At 34.6% G+C, this 22,004-nt stretch overlaps 1 protein-coding gene across 7 annotated transcripts in view; it reads right to left on the bottom strand.

Moving 5' to 3' along the window:
- LOC117174109 overlaps positions 1 to 22,004 on the bottom strand; it is an 829,515-nt gene that overhangs the window by 57,883 nt on the left and 749,628 nt on the right. Inside the window, exon 14 of one of the 7 annotated variants that reach the window (XM_033362867.1) lies at positions 6,552 to 6,632. The exons of 5 other annotated variants lie outside the window; for them this stretch is intronic. In XM_033362867.1, the coding sequence (XP_033218758.1) occupies positions 6,606 to 6,632 (27 nt within the window). In that variant the 3' untranslated portion in view covers positions 6,552 to 6,605. Of the gene's footprint in view, positions 1 to 6,551; positions 6,633 to 7,662; positions 7,705 to 22,004 lie in introns of those variants that run through there. One more of the 7 variants, XM_033362868.1, reaches the window with a different exon arrangement.

The following is a 22,004-nucleotide window of genomic DNA, read 5'->3' as shown; positions in this document are numbered from 1 at the left end:
TTGTTCTTCCAGTAGTTCTCAATATTTGGAGAAATGCATCTTGAATCTCGATTGTCGAATAAGTTTACTTTATGGCCATCAATCTACGTCTCTTTGTTGCAGCCTAAATTTCATCAAAGCTTTCCGCACTCAATCTTTTTCCAGGACTTCTCTTCAGCTCTGAAAAGTCTACAAAGTAATCTGAATTAAGCCACTTCTCAAACTTCATTTCAAATTTGCTTTTAATAGCAAAAGGTGGCTTCCACTTCTGATAGAAATGTGTGACAAAGTGTCTGCTCAGGTATCTGCCAACTATATCCAAGCGATCATCATCAAAATTGTATTTCTTTTGCAAATAATTCAGCAAGTTTTTCGTGTCTTTAATGTTATTTTCGACAAGAAAGTCGAAAATTACTCTCTTGGAGACTTTAAAGGAGTCCATTTTGTAAATATTATTTATTAATAATTAACAAATGATATTATAACAATAATAATGTCGCTAATAATATAATAATAATAACCACAAACCTGCGTATGACGAAGCCGAAATAAGTTAAAGATAGATCACAAAAAATCAATTCACTCTTGCAAGCCTGTTGTACTTAAAATATAAAAAAATGACATTTCTTGTGAGAATATATCTAGCGGCAGAGTCTGAACTAACAGCTATTAGCGGTAAATTTTGAATTACTTCAAAAAAATTGAAAAGTAGTTTTAAAACGAAATACATTTTAGCCACCCTCACCAAAATTTACGTAAAACATCACTTTACTTTTAACTCGTATTTATTTATAATATTTGTTTATAAAATTAACAAACAATATCGAATGACAGTTCTTTATCACTAAACATCACCACTTATATATTTTAAAGATGATCCAAAATATGCATTTGTTCATATAATTTATTTACAAAATAAACAAATAATATTGAATGACAATTTTTTATCTTTAAACATCACCACTTCTATATGTTAAGAACGATCAGTAACACAAACTAATAATATCTGTCTATTAATGGAAAAACTTTGCATTTGTTTATAAAATTTGTTTCTAAAATAAACAAATAATGTCGCATTGCATGTCTGGATCACTAGTAATTACCACTAATACAAACTGAAGACGATAAGAAGGACAAACGATTACTTTCTGCATATAAAGGATCAAACTGTGCATTTGTTTACAAAATAAGGAAATTATAGCAGAAAATAAATTTTCATGATCAATTATCATTTTGCCGATAAAATCAAGCAAATGCCACTTACAAATGTACTTTTCAAGCAAATAATTCATGATTTTTATGTAAAAAATAGAAAATAATAAAAATTCAAAAATCTAATCCATACATGCTCTTGTGCAACTATCGCTGATTATTTCTATTGTAGAAAATTGAAAATCGGTTAAGAATTGTAGGCTCTAGGTGATTTCGAAGAGTAAATTCCTGATCCAGCCCACTGTGCACCGTATCACTTGGCCCTGTTCAAACAGCTGGATTTGAAAGCCGATTCACAACGAGCACCACTGGCACTCCAGCGGTGTCAAAATCTTTTGACATATCGGCAATGTGCCAAAATGGAAAAGCACCCTCTCGGAGTTGGTTTAAGCACCGAGAGGAAACGTTACCATATTTCTCCTGTCTAACGTGTTGAATAATCGATCGTTAAATAATCCTCTATTTCTATTCTGTCGCTAGGGCTAGCGTGTGACTTCCGGTAGTCGTGGTGGAATTGTATTTTCCTGGTCACACCTGCCAGGAGGATTGATGTTGTGTGGCGGTTTGTCACTCTCGTTCTTCACTCTAAAAAAGATAGACACAGGCAAACTCCCGTCTCAAAAAAATATTTTAGTAAAGTAAGAATTACATTGTATCGAGGTTGAAACTGAAACTACGACTTATTGTAACAAACGTAAAATATCATGGAATTCTCTAAAGCACAGTACGTGCCGAATGTAAAGGTATTTCAATCTCATTTCGGCAAATCATTGGGGTGATAACTCGATAGCAATGCGATCGACAGCTTGTCGATTGGCCTCACTAAGTGTTCTCTGTGCGGTTTGTTTCGATTTTTCATAAGATTTTCTATAAGCAAGGAATTCCGGTAAAATTATGGGTTTCCTTTGCCTTCCTTATTTTCTCCTTTGTTTGATATTTTTTCTCAAGATACATCAGATCGTCGAGTAAAGGATATTATTTATCAAAAATGTAATAAATATAAATTCAAGCGAGAATTTATTCTGGACAGTATAATCGAAGTAGTTCTCCCTCATCATCAGTGTTATCCTCTAAAAGAAATAGATCCTACGACAGATAATATAGAAAAATCAACCATTCTAAATGTGACCAAGTTACCATTGATAAATGCCTCATAGGAGTCTTTTGTCAAGGATTAACTATTATGTACAAATTCAGCGATATCATGCTTCAAATTTAGCAGAGATAAACTGCACATGAGAAACGATAATCTAGTCCACTTTATCCTTGCAGATTGCAAGCTGACGACTGAAGCGAATAGAGAATCAATAGAAGCAATTCGGTTTAAATATGAAGATTCAAAGCGCAAGTCTGCCGAGTACCTTTAAATCAGCAATGTGCTTGGTTATACATATTATTGTGGTTGCACAGTATCACACGGCAGTTGTGAGAAATCATAAAGCAAGTAGTAAATCATACGAAGGCATAAGGCTGAATTTTTATTGGCCTAATCTACAAAGAAAAATGTTGGAATACTTTAAAAATTTCGACGAATATAAAAAAAAAAACTTGTTCTATTTAAAAACTAAACAGCCAATGAAAATAACAGATAATCCGGCTTAATCCTTCGATATTATCAAAATCGATATTGTTAGACCTTTACTTACTACAGAAAACAGGAATAAATATATTCTGATCATTCAGAATACTTAACAAAATATGTTCGATATGATGGCCAACTATTATCGTAATTTTAAGATCAAACAAATACAATCTACCGCCTTTCACGTGCAATCTCTAGGGTAATTGAAAAAGCCACCATATGCTAATTGAGTATCTGAGAATGTATTTCGAGAAAAATTAAACTGAGACATACGGTTGGGCTTTGATTTGTTTTCTTACAATACATCAATACATAAACAAAAATCTAAGAAATATTACGCCGAAAAAATAAATTTTCAAAATTTTCAAATAGGAAAAATGGTTTATCAGCAAAAAGACGCTTGAGCTGGAAAATTAGACTCAGAATATGACGATAAAAGACCCTATGGAATAAAATACATAATTGATGACTTAAATTTCGGGTTATAAGTGGGATGTGAAAAATTTAAAATAGTCCATATGACTATATTACGACCCTGTTGTCATAGGGCTTACCCGGAAAATAATTCAGCAGCGGAAAATTATAAATCATATATAATTATAGTTTTTTTCAAGCAGCAGCGAAAATACAAAGTTAAAGACCAATAGGCTATTTTTAAATTTATTTTTTATTTTTAAGGGGATCGAGAAATCGGAATACGGAAGAAAGTTGAAAATAAATTTCAAAAAAGAAGAAGATAAATAGTTTAAAAAATTGATGTTGTATGAAATTAAATAATTTACAAAATTAGAATGCTTTCAAAACTATATTATAAAACGCTGTAAATAAGGCTTTAAATAAAAACCACCTAATTTACGTCGGCAATGGAAAGAACGGGAAATTTTTTGCGTTCGAATTATACTCAGGTCATAGGTCAGTTGTGACCTTGATGATCACTCAAATGTTATTTAACCCTAAATAAGGTTTGGAAATATCTGAGAAGCACAACTTCTAGAAATATATCATAACAACCTTATTTATTTATTTTCATAGAGCGTATTTAGCTGTGACCTTAGACATGATCTTGTCCATGTTCTTGAAGGTCATTTCCAGGTCAACCTTTTGAAAATAGAAACTCTTTAGATACTTTTTCTCTTTTACTAAGACGTTCCATTTTGTCTAATAAAATTGCGATCTTAATAAGGGTTATAGAAATAGATGTAATAGCCATCAGCGTGTAAAATAATTCATTGAAATTTGAGCTAGATCGATTTTTAGTAAGTGCTTCCCCAAAAAATCGAAAAGGTGTTTTCTAACAAAATAAATATTGTGTCCGGCGTGGCATCGGAAAAGGCTAAAGAGCACACAAAATTAAAAGCATTTTGAAAAATATGTACTACATCTAAGTCGTTGTTCCTGAGAAAAGACTGATTTTATTCATACTTTATAACATAAAAATTGCAACATCACCTTGCTGTTGTCCTTGTCAGAGCAAGAGGGAGAGAGAGACAAAGAGTGGAAGGGAGGGAGTTGACCTATTAGCTAAATATGTTTCTAACTTAAATTTTCTGCTCTTTCGATTGCCGACTCAAATAAGGGGGTTTCAATTTCTTAAGTGGACCTTAAAATGGCTTTGAAGAACATGAGAAAATGCCTCCCTAAGGTCACATCCTGACGCAAGATAATAAATTAAATAAGTAAGCTCAGTATAAGTTATGTACAGAAGATGCGTTTCTCAGATATTTCCAAACCTTGTTAAAGTTCAAATAACCTTTAAATGACCATCAAGGTCACACTTGACTTATGATCTGAGTACATTTTTAAACCTAACAGTTTTCACCCTTTCGATTTTCGACGTCAAATAAGGGTTTTCTATTTTAAAAAAAGAAAGTTGACCTTGAAGTAAACTTGAAGGTCAAAGCCAAATTCATCATTGAATTTCTAGTTGGATGTTACTTAAAGAATAACCTTTATGTTTTTCCAAAATATTGTAACTGGGAAAATATTCAGCCGTCCATCAACTTTTTGAGAACCCTTTATATTTGGACACGAATCAATATAGTACTCGATACATATGAGAATCTTAACTATTTATCTGTATATATTTGCAAATAAAATGTACAAAAAATATATACATGTACACCTATAAATATTATAGAATTGCAGGTTTAATAATGAAAAACACATTTTCTTTCGAAACATCTTTTCAATAAGAGCGACAGTGTTACGAGCGACTAAATCTCACTCGCTTTTGCACAAAGAGCAGGGACTGGGAGTAATAGATTTTGCTTACTTTGGGTTTTAATTTCTTAGCCGATGAAAAAGGGATCATTAGGTTTAACTCTTCTCAATCACTCAGAAACGAATGGATTGCGGCAACACCTGGTGAGCGTTTGAATTCTGAGCTAAGCAGGTGCAGAGGATCAGTCTTTTAGTGTGTGTACTGATAAAAAAAGTACCAGGGATTCCATCTTTGAAAATACTTTCAAACAATCCCGAATGAATAAAAATAAAAATTATATAATAATTATTCCCAAAATAACTTTTTTGAAATAATTTTTCTTAAAAATTGAATTTTAATAATTAATATAATGAAATTTACAGAAAACTTTAATTGCGTAAATGTTTGAAAAAAATTATTTTTGTTTAAGTTCGGGCGGGCATCAGCCAGAGATGTCCACTGTTTTTCAGATTGGTATCCTATGCTACTTTTTTTGAATAATTACATAATTTTGATACATTTAATTTAATTTTTAACAAATTCCTGTTTGTTTAATCAATCTTTATTTGCTCAAGCAGTTATTTTTCGATAATTATACAAATGAAATACAATATAACACATACAATTATTTGACAAAGTGTAAAGGAATATAATTTGTTTAAAGAACTATTTTTACAACAATATTTTTAAAATTGTACTCTCTGAATTAAACATAATAGTGAATGATTTCGAGGAGTAGTGAATTTGAATAAAAAAACAATAATTATTTGCGTAAACAATAACATTAAGCTTTTAGCAGAATTTTCTACTCTTCGAAATCATCCAATATTATGTTTAACTCGGAAAATACGATTTTAAAAGTTTTTTTGGAAAAGAAAATTATTTAAATAAATTATATTTCTTTAAAGAATTAAAAGTGGTTAATGTATTCTTTCTAGACACTATACAGTCAGAAACATAATTCTATGTATTCTATTCTATTTCATTTTCTGAGTTATCGAAAAAACAGCTTAAGAAAATTAAGATTGTTTTAAAGAAATAGAAATTTCTTAAAAATTAAAATAAATGTATGAAAAGTGTGTAATCATTCAAAAAAACGTAGCATAGGACTCTAATTTAAAAAAAAGACTTCACATCTTCAGCTCAATTTTTAGAAATTTTGAAAATAGAAAATAAATAATTTTTAACATAATTAATCATTTTATTTGTTTAAACAATTGAAATTGTTCATTAACTTGCCTATAATTTCAACTTTTACTGTTGATCATAATTCGAATAAATATTGTATTTGGCGCCATCCAATAAAGCTTTTTTTTCAAAAAATTCATCAGAACCGGCACATTCTGACTCACTAAGAGATCTATCTCTTACAAGCAGCAAAGGGATTTATCTCTTAGGATTTATCTTCCTAGAAGATTCAAAATGTTTATTGAGTCAGTAAGTCCGATCTTTCCAGTCATTCGAGCCTCTACTGATTCCATCCATACCGGAGTGGGGACAGAGTTCGTTCAGTGAAGATTTACTCTTCTCGGGATTCCTTCCAGGCACCCACGTGTCTGCTTGAATATTCTCCCGAATTGTTTGCGGAGCGATGAATTTGGCCCTGAGGGATTGGATAAAACCTCTTTCAAGCTACAGTTCTCCAACAGCATATATCTCCTAAAAAGAGAGTTTATAGCATCACTTTCGGCTCACTCGGGATTCACTCTCAGTCGCTGACAAAGAGTACAGCACCTGCTAATGCGGGAGTATTTAAATTTGAACATGTGCAATAAATTTACACCTTTAAGACAAACCTTACGACATCCTATGTCCATGTCGTTAAGGTATCTTTATGATATCGTTAAGATATCGTATGATCTTACAATATCTTTACGATAACGGAAAGATACCGGAACGACATAAATATAGGATGTCGTGAAGTTGTCCTAAAGATGTCGTAACGATTTCTCAAAGACGTCGCCAAATTTTGTGCCCACTGAGTGATCAAAGTATCTGGATTGAATGTAAATTAATATTATTTAGAGAACACCTTTGAAAATATATAAGTGTTGAGAAAATGTATATCTTGTCACGTTTGCAAAAATTTAATATTTAGATTTAAGAAAGGATATCATAAATTTAGCTTAGACGTAATCATTTTTGAGAACGCAAAAGACTATGAGAAACGATTTTATTAAAATTCCTGCATTCTTGCATGTACCAAAGTGGGTTATGAACGCTTTAAGTCAGGAATTTCAAAATTTTCGCTCTTTCTGGGGAGCGGTAGGGCCGCAACTCTCAAAATTTTTTCATAATACTCAAACCCAAAGGGGGACACTTTACTGCCTGTGATGCGGGCGTGTGCTGGCTTATCGCGCTAAATCTTCCCATTTTAGTAAGCTAGAGGACGTAATATTTGGTTGATTTCAAAGTTAACAAAAAATACTCGGATAAAATTCCGCATCAATACCTCAAGGTCGAATTTCAATTTGCATCTATCGTTAAATGTTATGTTATTAAATAATTCGAAAAAATAGAATTTTCAAATTTAATATTTTCCATCATCATGTAAACCAATCAAGTACAACAGAAATCAATAGAAATTGATGCAAAGCGCCGATTTTGGGTTGCACAAATTTATACACGGAAAAAAATCTGGGCGGTGGTTCAATTCTTCTGGGACCAGATTGATTCAGCTAGCGAACGCACGATGTACCTAGAGTTAGAAAATTCTCGGTAACAAAGAAAGCTGAAACATAAATAGCAATTAGCATTAGAAATTTAAGTTATTTTTTAGATTTATATACAACATACTTCGTATTTTTCAGAACAGAATTTTATTTATCGATTACATAAATTCTTCCAAACATGAATCAACTTTATTATCGAGCAAGTTTTAAGTTAAATTTTACATTCCTCAATAATTATAATTTGTCGCATTAGCAAAACTAAGTACCTATGATACTCAGCTGAAGATAAATAGTTAACGTGAAAGATGGTGAGTTCCATCGCAGATGAATTAAAATACAGAGGTATGGGAAGATATTTAACTGACTTAGGCTCTTTTTCGAATATCAGATTCAATATTCCGTCAGGCGCAACGCAAATCCTAACACGATCGGGCGCAATTCATCTGTGAGAGAAATGCACATGAAAACAGATGAAAAAAAATTTCACTAAAGTTACTTGTATTTGCGTTCCAAAATTTATATAAATAAGCAATATAAAAAGCATATAACCACGAATAAAGTTGCCTATATAAAAACCATATATCGTAAATCAAATCCACAAAGGTATAACAAAGTTTCATTACTTTGTGTGGTAAAGCATTTTGCAAAGTAGGAGACTCGCTACACCATTCGGACATTTGCAGAGGAAAAAAACCAGTGGGTATGTAACATAACATAATTCACTTGTAACTGGAAAATATGATCTTAAGAATAAAAAAAGCATTCAACATATATGTTAGAATGTTATTCAAGATCAGCTTTAGACTAGAATGCAGCATTGAAACATTTTTAACAAATAATTCTTGCATGTTCCAAACAAAATACTTTAATACATTTCAGGAAAAGTCAAGAGGCCACGCCCTCAGATCGGCTAAATGAACACTTGTAACTTTTATTTCAAATAATACCGAGGTGTATTCCTATAACTTAAAAAATAGCATGGACCACCAATAAGAGAGCTTTGCATCAGATTGACCTGCACAAAACGTAGCATAGAAGTGAAGCACTTCACAAATAATGTGTAAGAGTTAAACTTAGAGATAGAACATTCGTTATTGTCCCACGTGGACAAGGTTGAATAGGTGAAACATGGCTCAACAATGGCATAAGCGTGGGTCAGCTGTGGGATGAGCGTGGGTTGAGCGAGGGTTAACCGTGGAGTAAGCGTGGCTCAAGATCGAGTCAATGTTTACCCATGGTTGTCCCATGGTAATTAAAAATGGACCAAACAAGGTTTATGGCCCCTCTGTCATGCTTCGCCCACGGTCGAACGTGATTTGGATCAGATTAAACTTTGGAAAAATTTTTGAAGATGGACACAATCTACTAGATTTTTCTAACTTTTAAGGAAGGATTGGTGGAGACATATTTTCTTTTATTCTACTTTGAGCAATTGTTTTAAGAACCCGCGTGAAAGAAATTTGCATGGCTCAAGCATGGCAAGATAATTGGAAATATATGGCTGAAGCATAAGTCAGGGCTAAATACTAGCATGGCGCAAGCCTTGCTCTTGTCCGTTTCCCATGCTTGGGACAAGCTAAATACAAATGAACATTCTTAAGAACATGTAAGTGTCAGAGAAAATTAGCTTGAGTTCAAAATGGAAACATTAGGTTTGCCAAGAGTCTGCACATCTCTTAATGATAAGTTCACTACCCGGCTGCACCGGGAAGAACTTTTTAAGAATTTAAGTTGTGCCAACCACCAAAATAACCACCAATATTAAGCCGAGGATTTGAGTGAACTGGATCGTGCATCAGGTAGCTTAGCACCTATTCGATAAGAACTTTTTCAAAAATTAAATTGTTCCGACAGCCAAAATAATTAAAAATTGTGAGTCGAAGATCCGGGTGCAACGGATCTAGCACCAGATCGTTCAATACGTATTTAACAGAAATGACTTAAAAATTAAAATTCCTTGCATAAAGTAAATGATTTCAAATAGCGAGTCGACGATCCGGGTGCACCAGGTCACGCACCAGGTAGTTTAGCGAGTATTCTACAAAAACTTCTTAAAAACTTAAATTGTTTCAACAGCCAAAATAACTAAAAAATGTGAGTCGATAATCCGGGTTCAACAGATCGTGCACCGGGTAGTTTAATACCGATTCGACGAGAATTAATTAAAATTCTTTGCATAAGGAAAACAATCCCAAATGGTGACTCGACGACCTGGGTGCACCGGGTCGCACACCAGCTAGTTTAGAACGTACGCTACGAGAACTTTTTATGAATATAAATTGTCGCAACTGCCAAAATAACTACCAATGTTAAGCTGACGATCCGGGTAAACCGGATCGCGCGTAAGGTAGCTTAGCACGTATTCTACAAGAATTTCTTCAAAATATAAATTGTTCCAACAGCCAAAATAACTAAAAATGGTGAGTCAAAGATCCATTTAGAACGGATCGAGCACCAGGTAGTCTAATACGTATTCAACGAGAATTACTTAAAAATTGAAATTCTTTGCATAAAGAAAACAATTTCAAATGGTAAGTCGACGACCTGGGTGCACCGGGTCACACACCAGGTAGTTTAGCACGTATTGTACGAAAACTTTTCAAGTATATAAATTTTGCTAACTGAAAAAATAACTACCAATGTTAAGCTGAAGATCCGGGTGAGCCGGATCGCACGTAAGGTAGCTTAGCACGTATTCCACAAGAAATTTTTTTAAATTTAGATTGTTCCCACAGCCAAAATTAATAAAAATTTTGAGTCGATGATCCGGGTGCAACGGATCGAGCACCAGGTAGTTTAATACGTATTGAACGAGAATTACTTGCAAATCAAATTTCTTTCCATAAGGAAAACTATTCAAAATGGTGATTCGACGACCCTAGTGCACCGGGTCGCGCGCCAGGCAGTTTAACACTTATTTTACGAGAACTTTTTAAGAATTTATATTTTGCCAACTGATAAAATAACTACCAATGTTAAGCTGACGATCTGGGTAAACTGGATTTTGCATAAGATAGCTTAGCAGGTATTCAACAAGAACTTCTTAAAAATTTGCTAAGGCGACGACCCGGGAGCGCCGGAGAGCGCACCAGGTCATTTAAAACGCCATCTATGAAAACTTTTTCAAAATGCAAGTTTTTCTAACACTCAAAATAACTATCAATGGTGAATCCACGAACCGGTTGCTCAAATTTAAATTTCTAAGAGTTATCGTAGATAGCGTGTTAAATAACTCGGTCCAAGATCCGGCGCACCCGGGTCGTCGCCTTATTATTAATAGTTCTTTTTAAGGTTGACAACATTTGAATTTTAAAAAAGTTCATGTAGAATATGTGTTACAGTACCTGGTGTACGATCCTGCGCACGTGGTTCGTCGACTCGCCATTTGTATTTGTTTTAATTATTGACAAAATTAAAATGTCAAAAAAGTTCTCGTTTATGACGTTTGAAAGGTCCTGGTGGACGTTCCTGCTTACCCGGGTTGTCGACTGACCATTTATAATTGTTTTGGTTATAAACCAAATTTAAATTAAAAAAATTCTCGTGGACAACGTTTTAAAGGACCTGGTGCACGATCCAACGCACCCCGGTTCTCGACTCACCCTTTTTTAATTGTTTTGGTTATGGACACAATTTATATTTCAAAAAAGTTGCCCTAGATAACGTCTTAAATGACCCGGTGCAAAATGCGGCACACTCGGGCCATCGCCTCACTATTGGTAGTCATTTTTGCTTGTGGAAAAATTAAAATTTTAAAAGAGTTCTTGTAGAATACCTGTTAAACTACCTGGTGAACGATTATTCGTACCCGGGTCGTCGTCTTACCATTTGTAGTTGTTTTGGTTATAGACAAAAATTAAACTTCCAAAAAGTTCTCGTATATGACCTTTTAGATGACCTGGTGCGCGATCCGGCGTATCCGGGTCGTCGACTCACCATTGACAGTTCTTTTGGGTGTTGGCAAAATTCAAATTTTGAAAAAGTTCTTGCAGAATACGTGTTAAACTACCTGGTGCACGACCCTGTGCGCCCGGGTCGTCATCTCACCATTTGCAGTTGTTTTGGTTATGGAAAAAATTTTAATTTCCAAAAAGTTATCGTAGATGACCTTCTAAATAACCTGCTGCGTGATCCGCCACACACTGGTCTTTGACTCACCATTTGTAATTTTTGTTGGTTATTGGCAACATTTAAATTTCAAAAATTTATCATGGATAACGTTTTAAAAGGCCTGGTGCACGATCCAGCGTATCCGGGCCATCGATTCTAATTATGCGCAAACGCAGCAGTTCCACGTATGAAATGCTCACATTGAAGTAATAAACGGCGCGAAAGGTGTTCGAACAAGAAAATACGTGTGCAGTATGCTGGAAACGGCTCACGCACGAACTATCCGTGCACACACACAGACCGCCAACCAATCGCGTGCGATCTGTCACACTGCTGCGGCGACCCGATATGTGAACGGTACGTAGTTAGCGCGCACCGCAGCAGCGCGACAGATCGCGCATGATTGGTCGCTACTCTGTGTGCGCACACGGTAGGCTCGTACGTGAGCTGTTTCCAGCTTACTGCACACGTATTTTCTTGTGTGAAAACCTTAATTCAGACAAAGCGAAACCCGACCTGTTCAATGTTTTCATACGCGAAATCTCGGCGTCTAAAAAGCAGTGCGTCGATATAGATATACTCGTAATGTTTCGCTCCGTTCGACTCTGCTGGTTCGAATGACGACGAACAGCGAGGTAATGCTGTATTGAGATAGTTGCAGATATAGAACACTATCGGATCAATCAAGGAAAGCCAGCTGATCGAATGAAGAATTATATTGTTCGAAATGCAAAACGCAAGCCGATTGTTAATCTAACCTGGTATGTCCTGCGTTTGTGGGTTGCGAAAAACAGCGTTTTGCAGTAAAATATACAACTGCGTGCGTCTAAATTTTTAAAAGTAAAATTCATTAATTTTTAAAAATAGAAATTTTGAGTTTGCAAATTTGATCCGCTAGAGTCATTTTTATAGCAAAATATCATTACATGGCAAATCTCCATTTAATTGTATCGACTCATCATAAATATCACAAAAAAATGAATTTAATTTATTTTTACTAAAAGTTGTTTTGTACACCAGGTCCTTTCAAACGTCATCTACGAGAACTTTTAAAAAATTTAAATTTGGTCAATAATCAAAAAAATTACAAATGGTGAGTCGACGACCAGTATGTGCCGGATCACGCAGCAGGTTATTAAGAAGGTCATCTACGAGAACTTCTTGGAAATTAAAATTTTGTCCATAAGCAAAACAACTACCAATGGTGAGATGACGACCAGGGTGCGCAGGATCGTGACCAGGTAGTAAAACACGTATTCATAAAAAAACTTTTTCAAATTTTGCAAACACCAAAAATGTCTACCAATAGTGAGGCGATGACGCGGGTGGGCCAGATTTTGCCCCGGGTAATTTAAAACGTCATCAACGAGAACTTTCTGGAAATTTAAATTTTGTCCATAATGAAAACAATTACAAATGGTGAGATTCAAATTTCTTTACGTGCCAGATACATACTTAATCGATGTAGTTCGGTATTGTTATAACGTCGGTTCTATACTCAAACCAGTAAAATTACAAATTATATGAAGAGATCCAGTTGGACTTTTTTACCTACAGAGTTCTAATTCGTGCGAAGCGTATCAGTCCAAGGTATTATTGAACTAATGTAGTTGCATATTTATTTCGGTATGGAGAGCATCTGTACTATGTGCGAAATAAATGAAGTTGAGTGAAATGGTGCATCCTTTCTTCAACCTTAAAGCTTGTGCTTTGTAGGAGCATGAGTTATTAGACTCCGTTAAACGGAATATCTAAATAACTGTCTAGGAAATATCATACATGTAATACTCCTATATTGCTAACTGCTTATACATCCCAATAAGTGGCTCCTGGCAAACGAAAAATCTGCGGACACATATTTCTCTCTTACACAGAGCAGAGAACGTTTTCAGCATTGCGCTTGCACCGGAAATGATTTCTGAACTAGATATACGTCATACATATGCATGTGTGTGTAATAAAATTTCCCTTCTCCAGGTACTCTATTTTTTATTTTTTCATTTATTTTGTTATTCTTAATTTTTTCTAGAAACCTCTCAAGCGGTTAGCAATAGGGAAGTATTACATATATGGGAAATATGCAAGAACTTCCTGCAACTGTTGGCCTCTTTGTTTCTTTTCTGCCGAAGAATCGATAATGGACGCAACGACGCCATTGAGAATCAGTTCTTGCAGTTTAAATTTTACATTTCTATCTAATTATACATTTCTATTATACAATTCAAATTCTTTTAAATCCTTATATTCCCCAGTCATTCTAACGACATGAATCTTCTGCTTATCCACCTATATCCTTTTCTATTCATTAGCCAATACGAAATTTTATATTCTTTTCGATCTCTAGATTTCTATTTAATTGAATATTTTTCTTTTTTTTTAATATAAATCAGTCCTGTCCTCCCGAATACCATTTTTTGTATCAACATGAATTATACACTTATCATTGGCCTTGGCCTTTTATACAAATAAATTCTTGGCTTATCCACCTCTATCCTTTTCCATCCATTAGGCAAGCCCAAATTTCATACGAGTATATCTTTTCCAATCCGTATATTCGTATCGAATCGAAACCTTTTCTATCTTTTTTAAAATATAATTCATGTACATCTTTGAGAAGTTCCCAAAACTTTCTGAAGCTAAGATTATTGAAAGAGTATTTGATGGCCCACAGCTAAGGGAACTGTTGCAGGGTGAAGAATTTGAAAGAAGAATGGTAAACAAGGAGCGAGCGGCATGGCAAGGTTTCAGAGACGTTCAAAGAAAGTTTCTAGGAAATAATAGAGATGCTGATTACAAGAGTATTGTGAATAGAATGTTGATAAATTTTAGAGAAATGGGATTTCTAATGAATTTAAAGATCCATTTTCTTCATTCCCATACTGCTTACTTTCTTGGAAAATTGGGGGACTTCAGCGAGGAACAGGGTGAGAGATTTCACCAAGACTTCAATGATGTCGAAAGAAGATACAAAGAAAATCTCTTCGTAGATATTTTCCAGAAAAAGAACACATTATTCGTGAATTTATTTTGTTAATTAAAGCGTGTATATGAACTTCATATGACTTCTAGAGTTCATTGAGACCCGTAAGTAAAAATCTGCCCGAACGTAAAATTCCCCGCTCTTTCAGAATCTGAGCTCAAAAAGATAGGTCTACGGATTCATGATCAGCACACCCAAACACGTATTTTATAAGGATCATAACTTCGATATGAGCCAACCATGACAAGCTACTAGGTTCAGAAGTTCTAAAGAATGTTTTTGACTTTCATGTGACCTCTAGAGATCACTGGGACCCGTGGGTAAAAATATATTCGAAGGTGAAATTTCCCGCTATTTCAGAATCTGAGCTCAAAAAGATGATATCTCTCAAATCAACAAGGTTAACCTTCAAATAGCCTTGATCCTGACGTGTAGGGGTCATAGGGGCTACGAATTCATGATTAGCGTACACGAAAACATATTTCGTAAGGATCATTACCTCGACATTAGAATATCATAACGAGCGAATAGGTTCAGAGGTACGCTTGCGCCACCTCATAATATCATTTTTATCGAAACCTTTTTATGTAGATTCGAATAAATTTCCCGGCAGAACAATACTGCGCATAGCGTTATCGTTGCAGCAATGAGTACTTCGATTGGTACTCTGGAGATGTGTTTGATGTAAACAATTTTAAATGGGCACTTAATATCGTGAATTAAATTTCTGATCGTAGAAGTTTTTTAACCCAGGCCAGTTGTACTTTTAGCGTCGTGTCGGGTTTGGCTTTCAAGTGTTCAGGCTGGGTTGGTTTTTCAGGTCAGGTTACGAACCCGACTCGACTCGAAAATAATCTGAACCGACCCGTAAATGAAAAAAAAATGTTCAAAATAACCTGTGAGTCGCAATTCTTGATTGATTTTTGATTTTTTTTCAATAAATTTAGCATTACAATCTCAAGAAATCTGTGATGCCAGATTTTAAATTTTTTGTTTGTTTACAATTTTATAGAACTACAAATAGCGCAAAAAATTTGATTTTTTGATATTTTCCTTCTAATTACTTGTGAAAATTTTGCTTAGTGGCATCAGGTCTCAAGTTTGATGCAGAAGGGTCGGTAAGAATCAAAAATCTGTTGAAGTGTCATGGATTCTCTTTTTGCGAAGTATATTTCTGCATCGAAATCGCTCGTTTAGAGCAACGAGGTGATATGTGCTTAGAAAAATGTGGTATCCGATATCATTTGTTAACTTTATTAACAAATAACATAAACAAATGCGTGATTTGAAAGCTTTTAGGCAGAAACAAACCGAATTTTCTTCCGCTTGTCTTCGAGTCTCATTTTCTGTGATACATATTGATGTATTTTTGTCAGCTGATATGATTTGTTAAATCTATTGACAATTGACATATTTATATATAATATAAATATGAGTAAAAAAATCCATGACCTTGACATTCCAGTGCATAGTAAGGTCGTCCTTTCTTTCAATTTATTCTTTTCCCATCATTTTTGTAATTAAATTAGCCGCCATGTAACGATAAAACTATTTAACTCAGTCATTTGTTTATAATAATTATTGATGAATTAAAAAAATTATTTCAGATAACAAAAAGACATTAATGTGCAACACAGGAAATGACAATCGAAGACAAGAAGAATAAATAAATAACTTGACATGTCAAAAAAAAACTTTCTCCCACTGACCCTTTTTAATCAAATGTGACACCTCATGCCAATGAAAAAAATGTTCACAAAGAATTAAAAAGTTAAATTTAAAAAATCAACATTTTTTCACTTTTTCCAGCTCTATAAAGTTGAAAATTAAAATTTTAAATAGGTCTCGACGGATTTCTTGAGAATTTAATGTTGAATTTTTTGCAAGAAACAATCATCATAATTAATGAAGAATTGTGACCTACAGCTTATTTTAGAAATCGTTTTTTCATTTCGCCCCAATGAAACTTCGTGAAACTTATTTTCGCGCAATCAAAAAAAATTAAGTACACTGTAAAAAATTTCGGAAGTTTTTTCCACTCAAAAGTGAGGTAAATTCCACATTTTCGTTAGGGAAAATCAGTTTCCCCAAGATTTAGGGAATTTTCCCTGAAGGTCCTAATACTTCAGTAAAAAATTGTGGAAAATTCCCAAAAATTGAGGAAATCAGATAATACCTACAATTTTTGGGGAAATTGCCCTAAACTTTTGGTAATTGATACACAAATGTTTGGAGATACTCCCTACAATTTTGGGAATTAAATGATTCCTACCAAATGTGGCGAATTGTCCCAACTATAAGGTTTGATTTTACACATAGATTAGGCAAATTTCAAATATGTGTGAAATTTTTTCGATTCTTACTAAATAACTATTAAGTTGGTAATGTGTGTGTGTTTGTGTGAAAAAAATATTTGACCAATCGAAGGTTTTCCTGCATATGCGCAGATCTTAAATATTTATTTTAATGTTTCATAACATTTTCATTGTTACTGCTAAAAACAAAATATGCAGATTTCAAATTGTTTTTTGATTCTTCACATGAAATTTTTATTTTGACTGTTTCAAACAAAACAACCCAATTGAAAAAAAAATTTGACTATCCGAATGTTTCACGTCAGATGCACAAATAAAAAATATTTAGTTTTTAATTTCACAGCATTTCAATTGCTACTATTATAAACAAAACATACAGATTAAAAAAAATTGTTTCATTATTTACCTGAAATTTCCAATTTCACTGTTAGTAACAAAATAAAAAAATTGAAAAGAAAATATTTGGCCAACTGAAGGCTTACGGCACATGCGCAGATGTGTATATATAAAAATGACGTGAAATCGCCTATGCATATTGCTCAGTCCTGAGTAGTGTTAACTACGCACGCAGTGTAAAATCAAGAATTATCCTATAATATTATGATTGTTGAATATTTTTTTACATTTTTCTATATTTTAAATTAGCTGAAATATTTATAAGTAAATAAAAATGTCCAGCCCAGTAACTATTCAGTGTGCGCATGCGTGGTGAACCGGCCCGCGGAACTAAAATTCATCATACTCGTATACTTTCTGAGTGGGCGTTCAGTTCATTTCAATCTCTAAAGGAATAAAGTGTTATACAAATTTGTGTACGGAGATTTGTGAGAGCGTCGTTTGTTTACAGCAAAACTTATGAGAAATGTTATTAGGAGAAAAATTCACAGAAGAATAATAAGGTAAGTGGATAAAAGTTATACGCGTTACTAGCATATTAACGATGTATACTACGTACAATCAATCTGAAAAGTTGCCTATCTTTAAAATGATTTATAAAATCGACAAAGAAAAATATAGTATATAGTAAAATTATTCCTTGTTTGAATAATATGCACTTTTAAAACTAGTTTAAAAATTTTAAACATCATGATGTTATATTTCAAAAATCACTTACCAAAACGTTTGTATTTATTTTAAAAAAAAATATGCTTATAACTGTATATGATAGCCTAAAGAAAAGAAAAATTTAGGTTACAGTTAAGTCTATGACTATTTTATACACATTTTTAGTTAATGAATACATAAATATATGAACTTCTTGCTCACAGAGGTCAGAAAAGGAGATTTTTAAAGTCACTGTATCGGAACGGAAGAAAAAAGTTTTTGTTAAATGAACGACTATGGATGAGCTGATTTTTAGTGCTTGCAAATTTCTGGGCCTTCCATTGGATGGTGTTCATGAGGTGAAATTATTTGATATATGTGACGTGCACCGAAGAAAGGGGGCTTACTCTGAAAAGTGAGATTTTCCAGGACGAGCGGTCGAATTCGACCTAATAGATGTGACCTTTAGGAGACAGGAAAGAGTCACGAAATCTTCCCTCTCTACCTACCAATCCATTATCACGAATATAGCGGTGCCGTTACTGCGTTTCACGGACGGAATATAGATGAGATGCGGAGATGTGTTGGTGAGTGGAAGGAGTTATTTCACGGGATCTCGAGCACTCAGGCGAAACCCAAATTTCTCGGGTGCCTAATGATTCAATTACACAGGGCCACAAGATAAAATTAAGGTGGAGCATCTTTCAGCCTAATTGACATTTCTGTTTTTGGGGTCGCTGATGACGATCCCGGTATCCATATGACCCAATTACGTCTAGATCATGGTCAAGTGAAGGCCAAACCGCTCAATTCAATTGATGCAATTTTTTGGCCCGGATTCTGAAAGAGCGGGGAATTTTACTTCGGAATACGTATTGACCTGTTTGTCAAACGGATCTCTGAAGGTCGTTTGGAGGTCATCTAGAGGTAAAATCCTTCTTTTGATCTCTCAGCTAATGTGTTAGCTATGGACGAGTCTCGAACCAGTGGACCTTTATGTTTTTGTGGTCGCTGATCACGATCCCGATGGATGTGATTTCGTGAAATGATATGTTCAGAGTCTAAAATGAGAAATGGAATGAGTTGATGTTTAATTTCAAGCTTGAGTGTTTACATTCAACCGACTTCAAATTTCAGACCATGGGCCTATCATTTTACGAAATCACATTCAACTGTTCAGCATTTTCACCGTAAGGGATGACCTTAGATTAGATTAACAGGGTCATTCTCCAGGTCAAACGAAGGACCAGCTCTATTACTTACATAATATGTTATAAGAAGAGACCTCGTTAATCGACATTTTTTGAGCCTGCTCCCAGGGCACCTTCACGTGGTTTCGGTGAGTTTCGGGTCACCGGTGAAGTCCCTAGGCGAAGGCGTTCAAGCCGTCATGGTAGAGACAAGAAAAAGTAGCCGTACGATACAGGGACTTGGAAACCCAGTATCGGCGATTGGTCCGGATGAGCCAGTGGGCCCACAATCGTCGTCATCATGCGACCGCAGCTCTAATTTGGTGGAAAACTTGGCCCTTTAAAGTCTAATGCTGCAATTTTATCAACAAGCCCATGTTATCATCGATTAAACAACTTTTGCGTTGTTTGTGGAAAATATGTCATCACAAATCAGGGGAGGCAATTTACAGATAACTTGAAAGCACGCTACAAAAAATGTTTTTAATATATATAGCAGTGGAATAGACAATTTTTGGACTCCAAAAACATTATGCGTCACTTGCTCCCTGCGAATAACGGAAAAGAACAAACAGATATTTGTTTCTCCTAATACGTGGCGAGAGCCAACAGATCATGATGCTGATTGCTATTTTTGCTTGACCAATACATCTGGGTGCAATAGAAAGAATAATTCTACAATATTATATGCATCTGTTCAATCTGTGACTCATGCTGTTTTAATCAACATTGAACAGGTTGAAAGTGAACATCAGATATTAACTGACGAAGTCTCTTTTGAAACAGAAACTAATGATATAGATAGAAGAATGTCACTTGAAGAATTTGAAGATCAGCAAAATGATGAACTAAATAAATCGCAAATATCAGAAACTGGTCCGCCCGAAAATTCTCATGGTTTTACTCAAGACGAACAAAGTGACTTGGTTCGAGACGCAGGATTTTGAAAGGTATTTCCGAAATCGTAGCTTTTAGATTAAAAGAGAAGAATTTTTTAGCTTCAGGTACTCGAGTGAGTTTTTATCTTGATCGAGCTCACCCATTCCGGAAATTCTTCTCTAAAGCAAAGGGTTTGGTTTATTGCAATGATGTTGAACAACTGATAAATGAGTATAAAAGTGTTCAACATGTAGCTAGTGACTGGCGACTATTTATTGATTCATCAGTGAGATGTTTGAAAGCTGTCTTACTTCACAATGGAAACATATATGCCCCTATACCCCATTTTCTACTCGAAAAATTGAAGTATGGTAGTCACAAGTGGCAATTAGTTGGAGATTTGAAAATAACCAGTATTTTATTAGATCAACAAAGCAGAAACACAAAGTATCCATGTTTTATTTGTGAGTAGGACAGTCGTGCCTGAGAACAACATTATGTGAAAAAGGACTAGCCACTCAGGCAAGAATTAACTTCAGGATCTATGAACATACTACAAGAGAGTCTCATTCCTAGTCATATAGTCATCCTTCCACCATTACATATCAAACTTGGCTTACTTAAACAGCTTATCAAAGCAAAGAGTGTATCGGAGAGCGATGCTTTCATGTATATATTTGAGAAATTTCCCAATATTTCTGAAATGAAAATCAATGAAGGTGTATTCGATGGCTCCCAAATAAGGGAACTGATGAATGATGGTGAATTCGAAATGAGAATGTCAACTAATGAGAGAGCAGCTTGGAATAGTTTTAAAGAAATTTAAAACAAAATTCTTGGGAAATAACAAAGACCCTGATTACAATGATATTGCCGACAGACTGTTGCAAAACTAACGAAAGATGGGATGTTTAATGTACTCAAAGATCCATTTCCTCCATTCCCACATTGATTACTTCCCTGAAAATCTGGGGGACTTCAGTGAGGAGCAGGGTGAGAGATTTCATCAAGACTTGAAAGACTTTGGGAGAAGATATCAAGGTGTTTGGGATGTGAGTATAATGCCAGACTACTGTTGATCTTTGAAAAGAAACACATCAAATGTACACAAAAAAAAATCCCTCCATAGATCTTTTACGAACATAAGAAGACGTCGTACATAAATTTTCAATTTGCATTGTGTATACAAATCTACTATGCGATTCCATTAATTATCCATTCTCCCAACCTAAATAATCTCGCTATATAACGTCTGAACTCAAATTTTGAATTCGAATTGCTTCAACAACCGCAATTTTTTCCATAGCACCAAAAATGCTTGATAAATGAGCGGAATTAGCATATATGCACACACACACACACCCGTTTATAGCTAACACATCAGCTGAGAGATCAAAATAAGAATTTGAGCTCTAGATGACCTCCAAATAGCACACATTTAAGACTGAGAACCGTACGCTTAAATAGCTACACGTGTGGTTGAATTTCATTCGGCTAGGTTAGGTTAGGTCAGGTTTTGTTAGGTTAGGATAGGTTAAACCTCTTTGCAGGTTAAGCCGAAGCTGAATGAAACGTTACCGCAAACACAACGGGACAACACAAAGAGTTTAATGGTGTTACGTGAAGTTAAGTTAGGTTATGTTAGGTCAGGTTTTTTTAGGTTAGGATAGGTTTGACCTCTTTTCAGGTTAAGCCCAAGCTGATTCAAACGGTACCGCAAAACACAACGGGACAACACTATCAGTTTAATTGTGTTTCGTGAGGTTAGTTTAGGTTAGGTTAGGCTAGGTTAGATTTATTTCTAGGTTAGGCTCGAGTTGACCCATTCGATGTAGCACACA

The sequence above is a fragment of the Belonocnema kinseyi genome, chromosome 6, assembly GCF_010883055.1.
Source record: "Belonocnema kinseyi isolate 2016_QV_RU_SX_M_011 chromosome 6, B_treatae_v1, whole genome shotgun sequence".
In the NCBI taxonomy this organism is placed as follows: domain Eukaryota; kingdom Metazoa; phylum Arthropoda; class Insecta; order Hymenoptera; family Cynipidae; genus Belonocnema; species Belonocnema kinseyi.
Note: the sequence above shows the minus strand (reverse complement) of the source record. Positions and strands in the feature narration are given on the sequence as shown.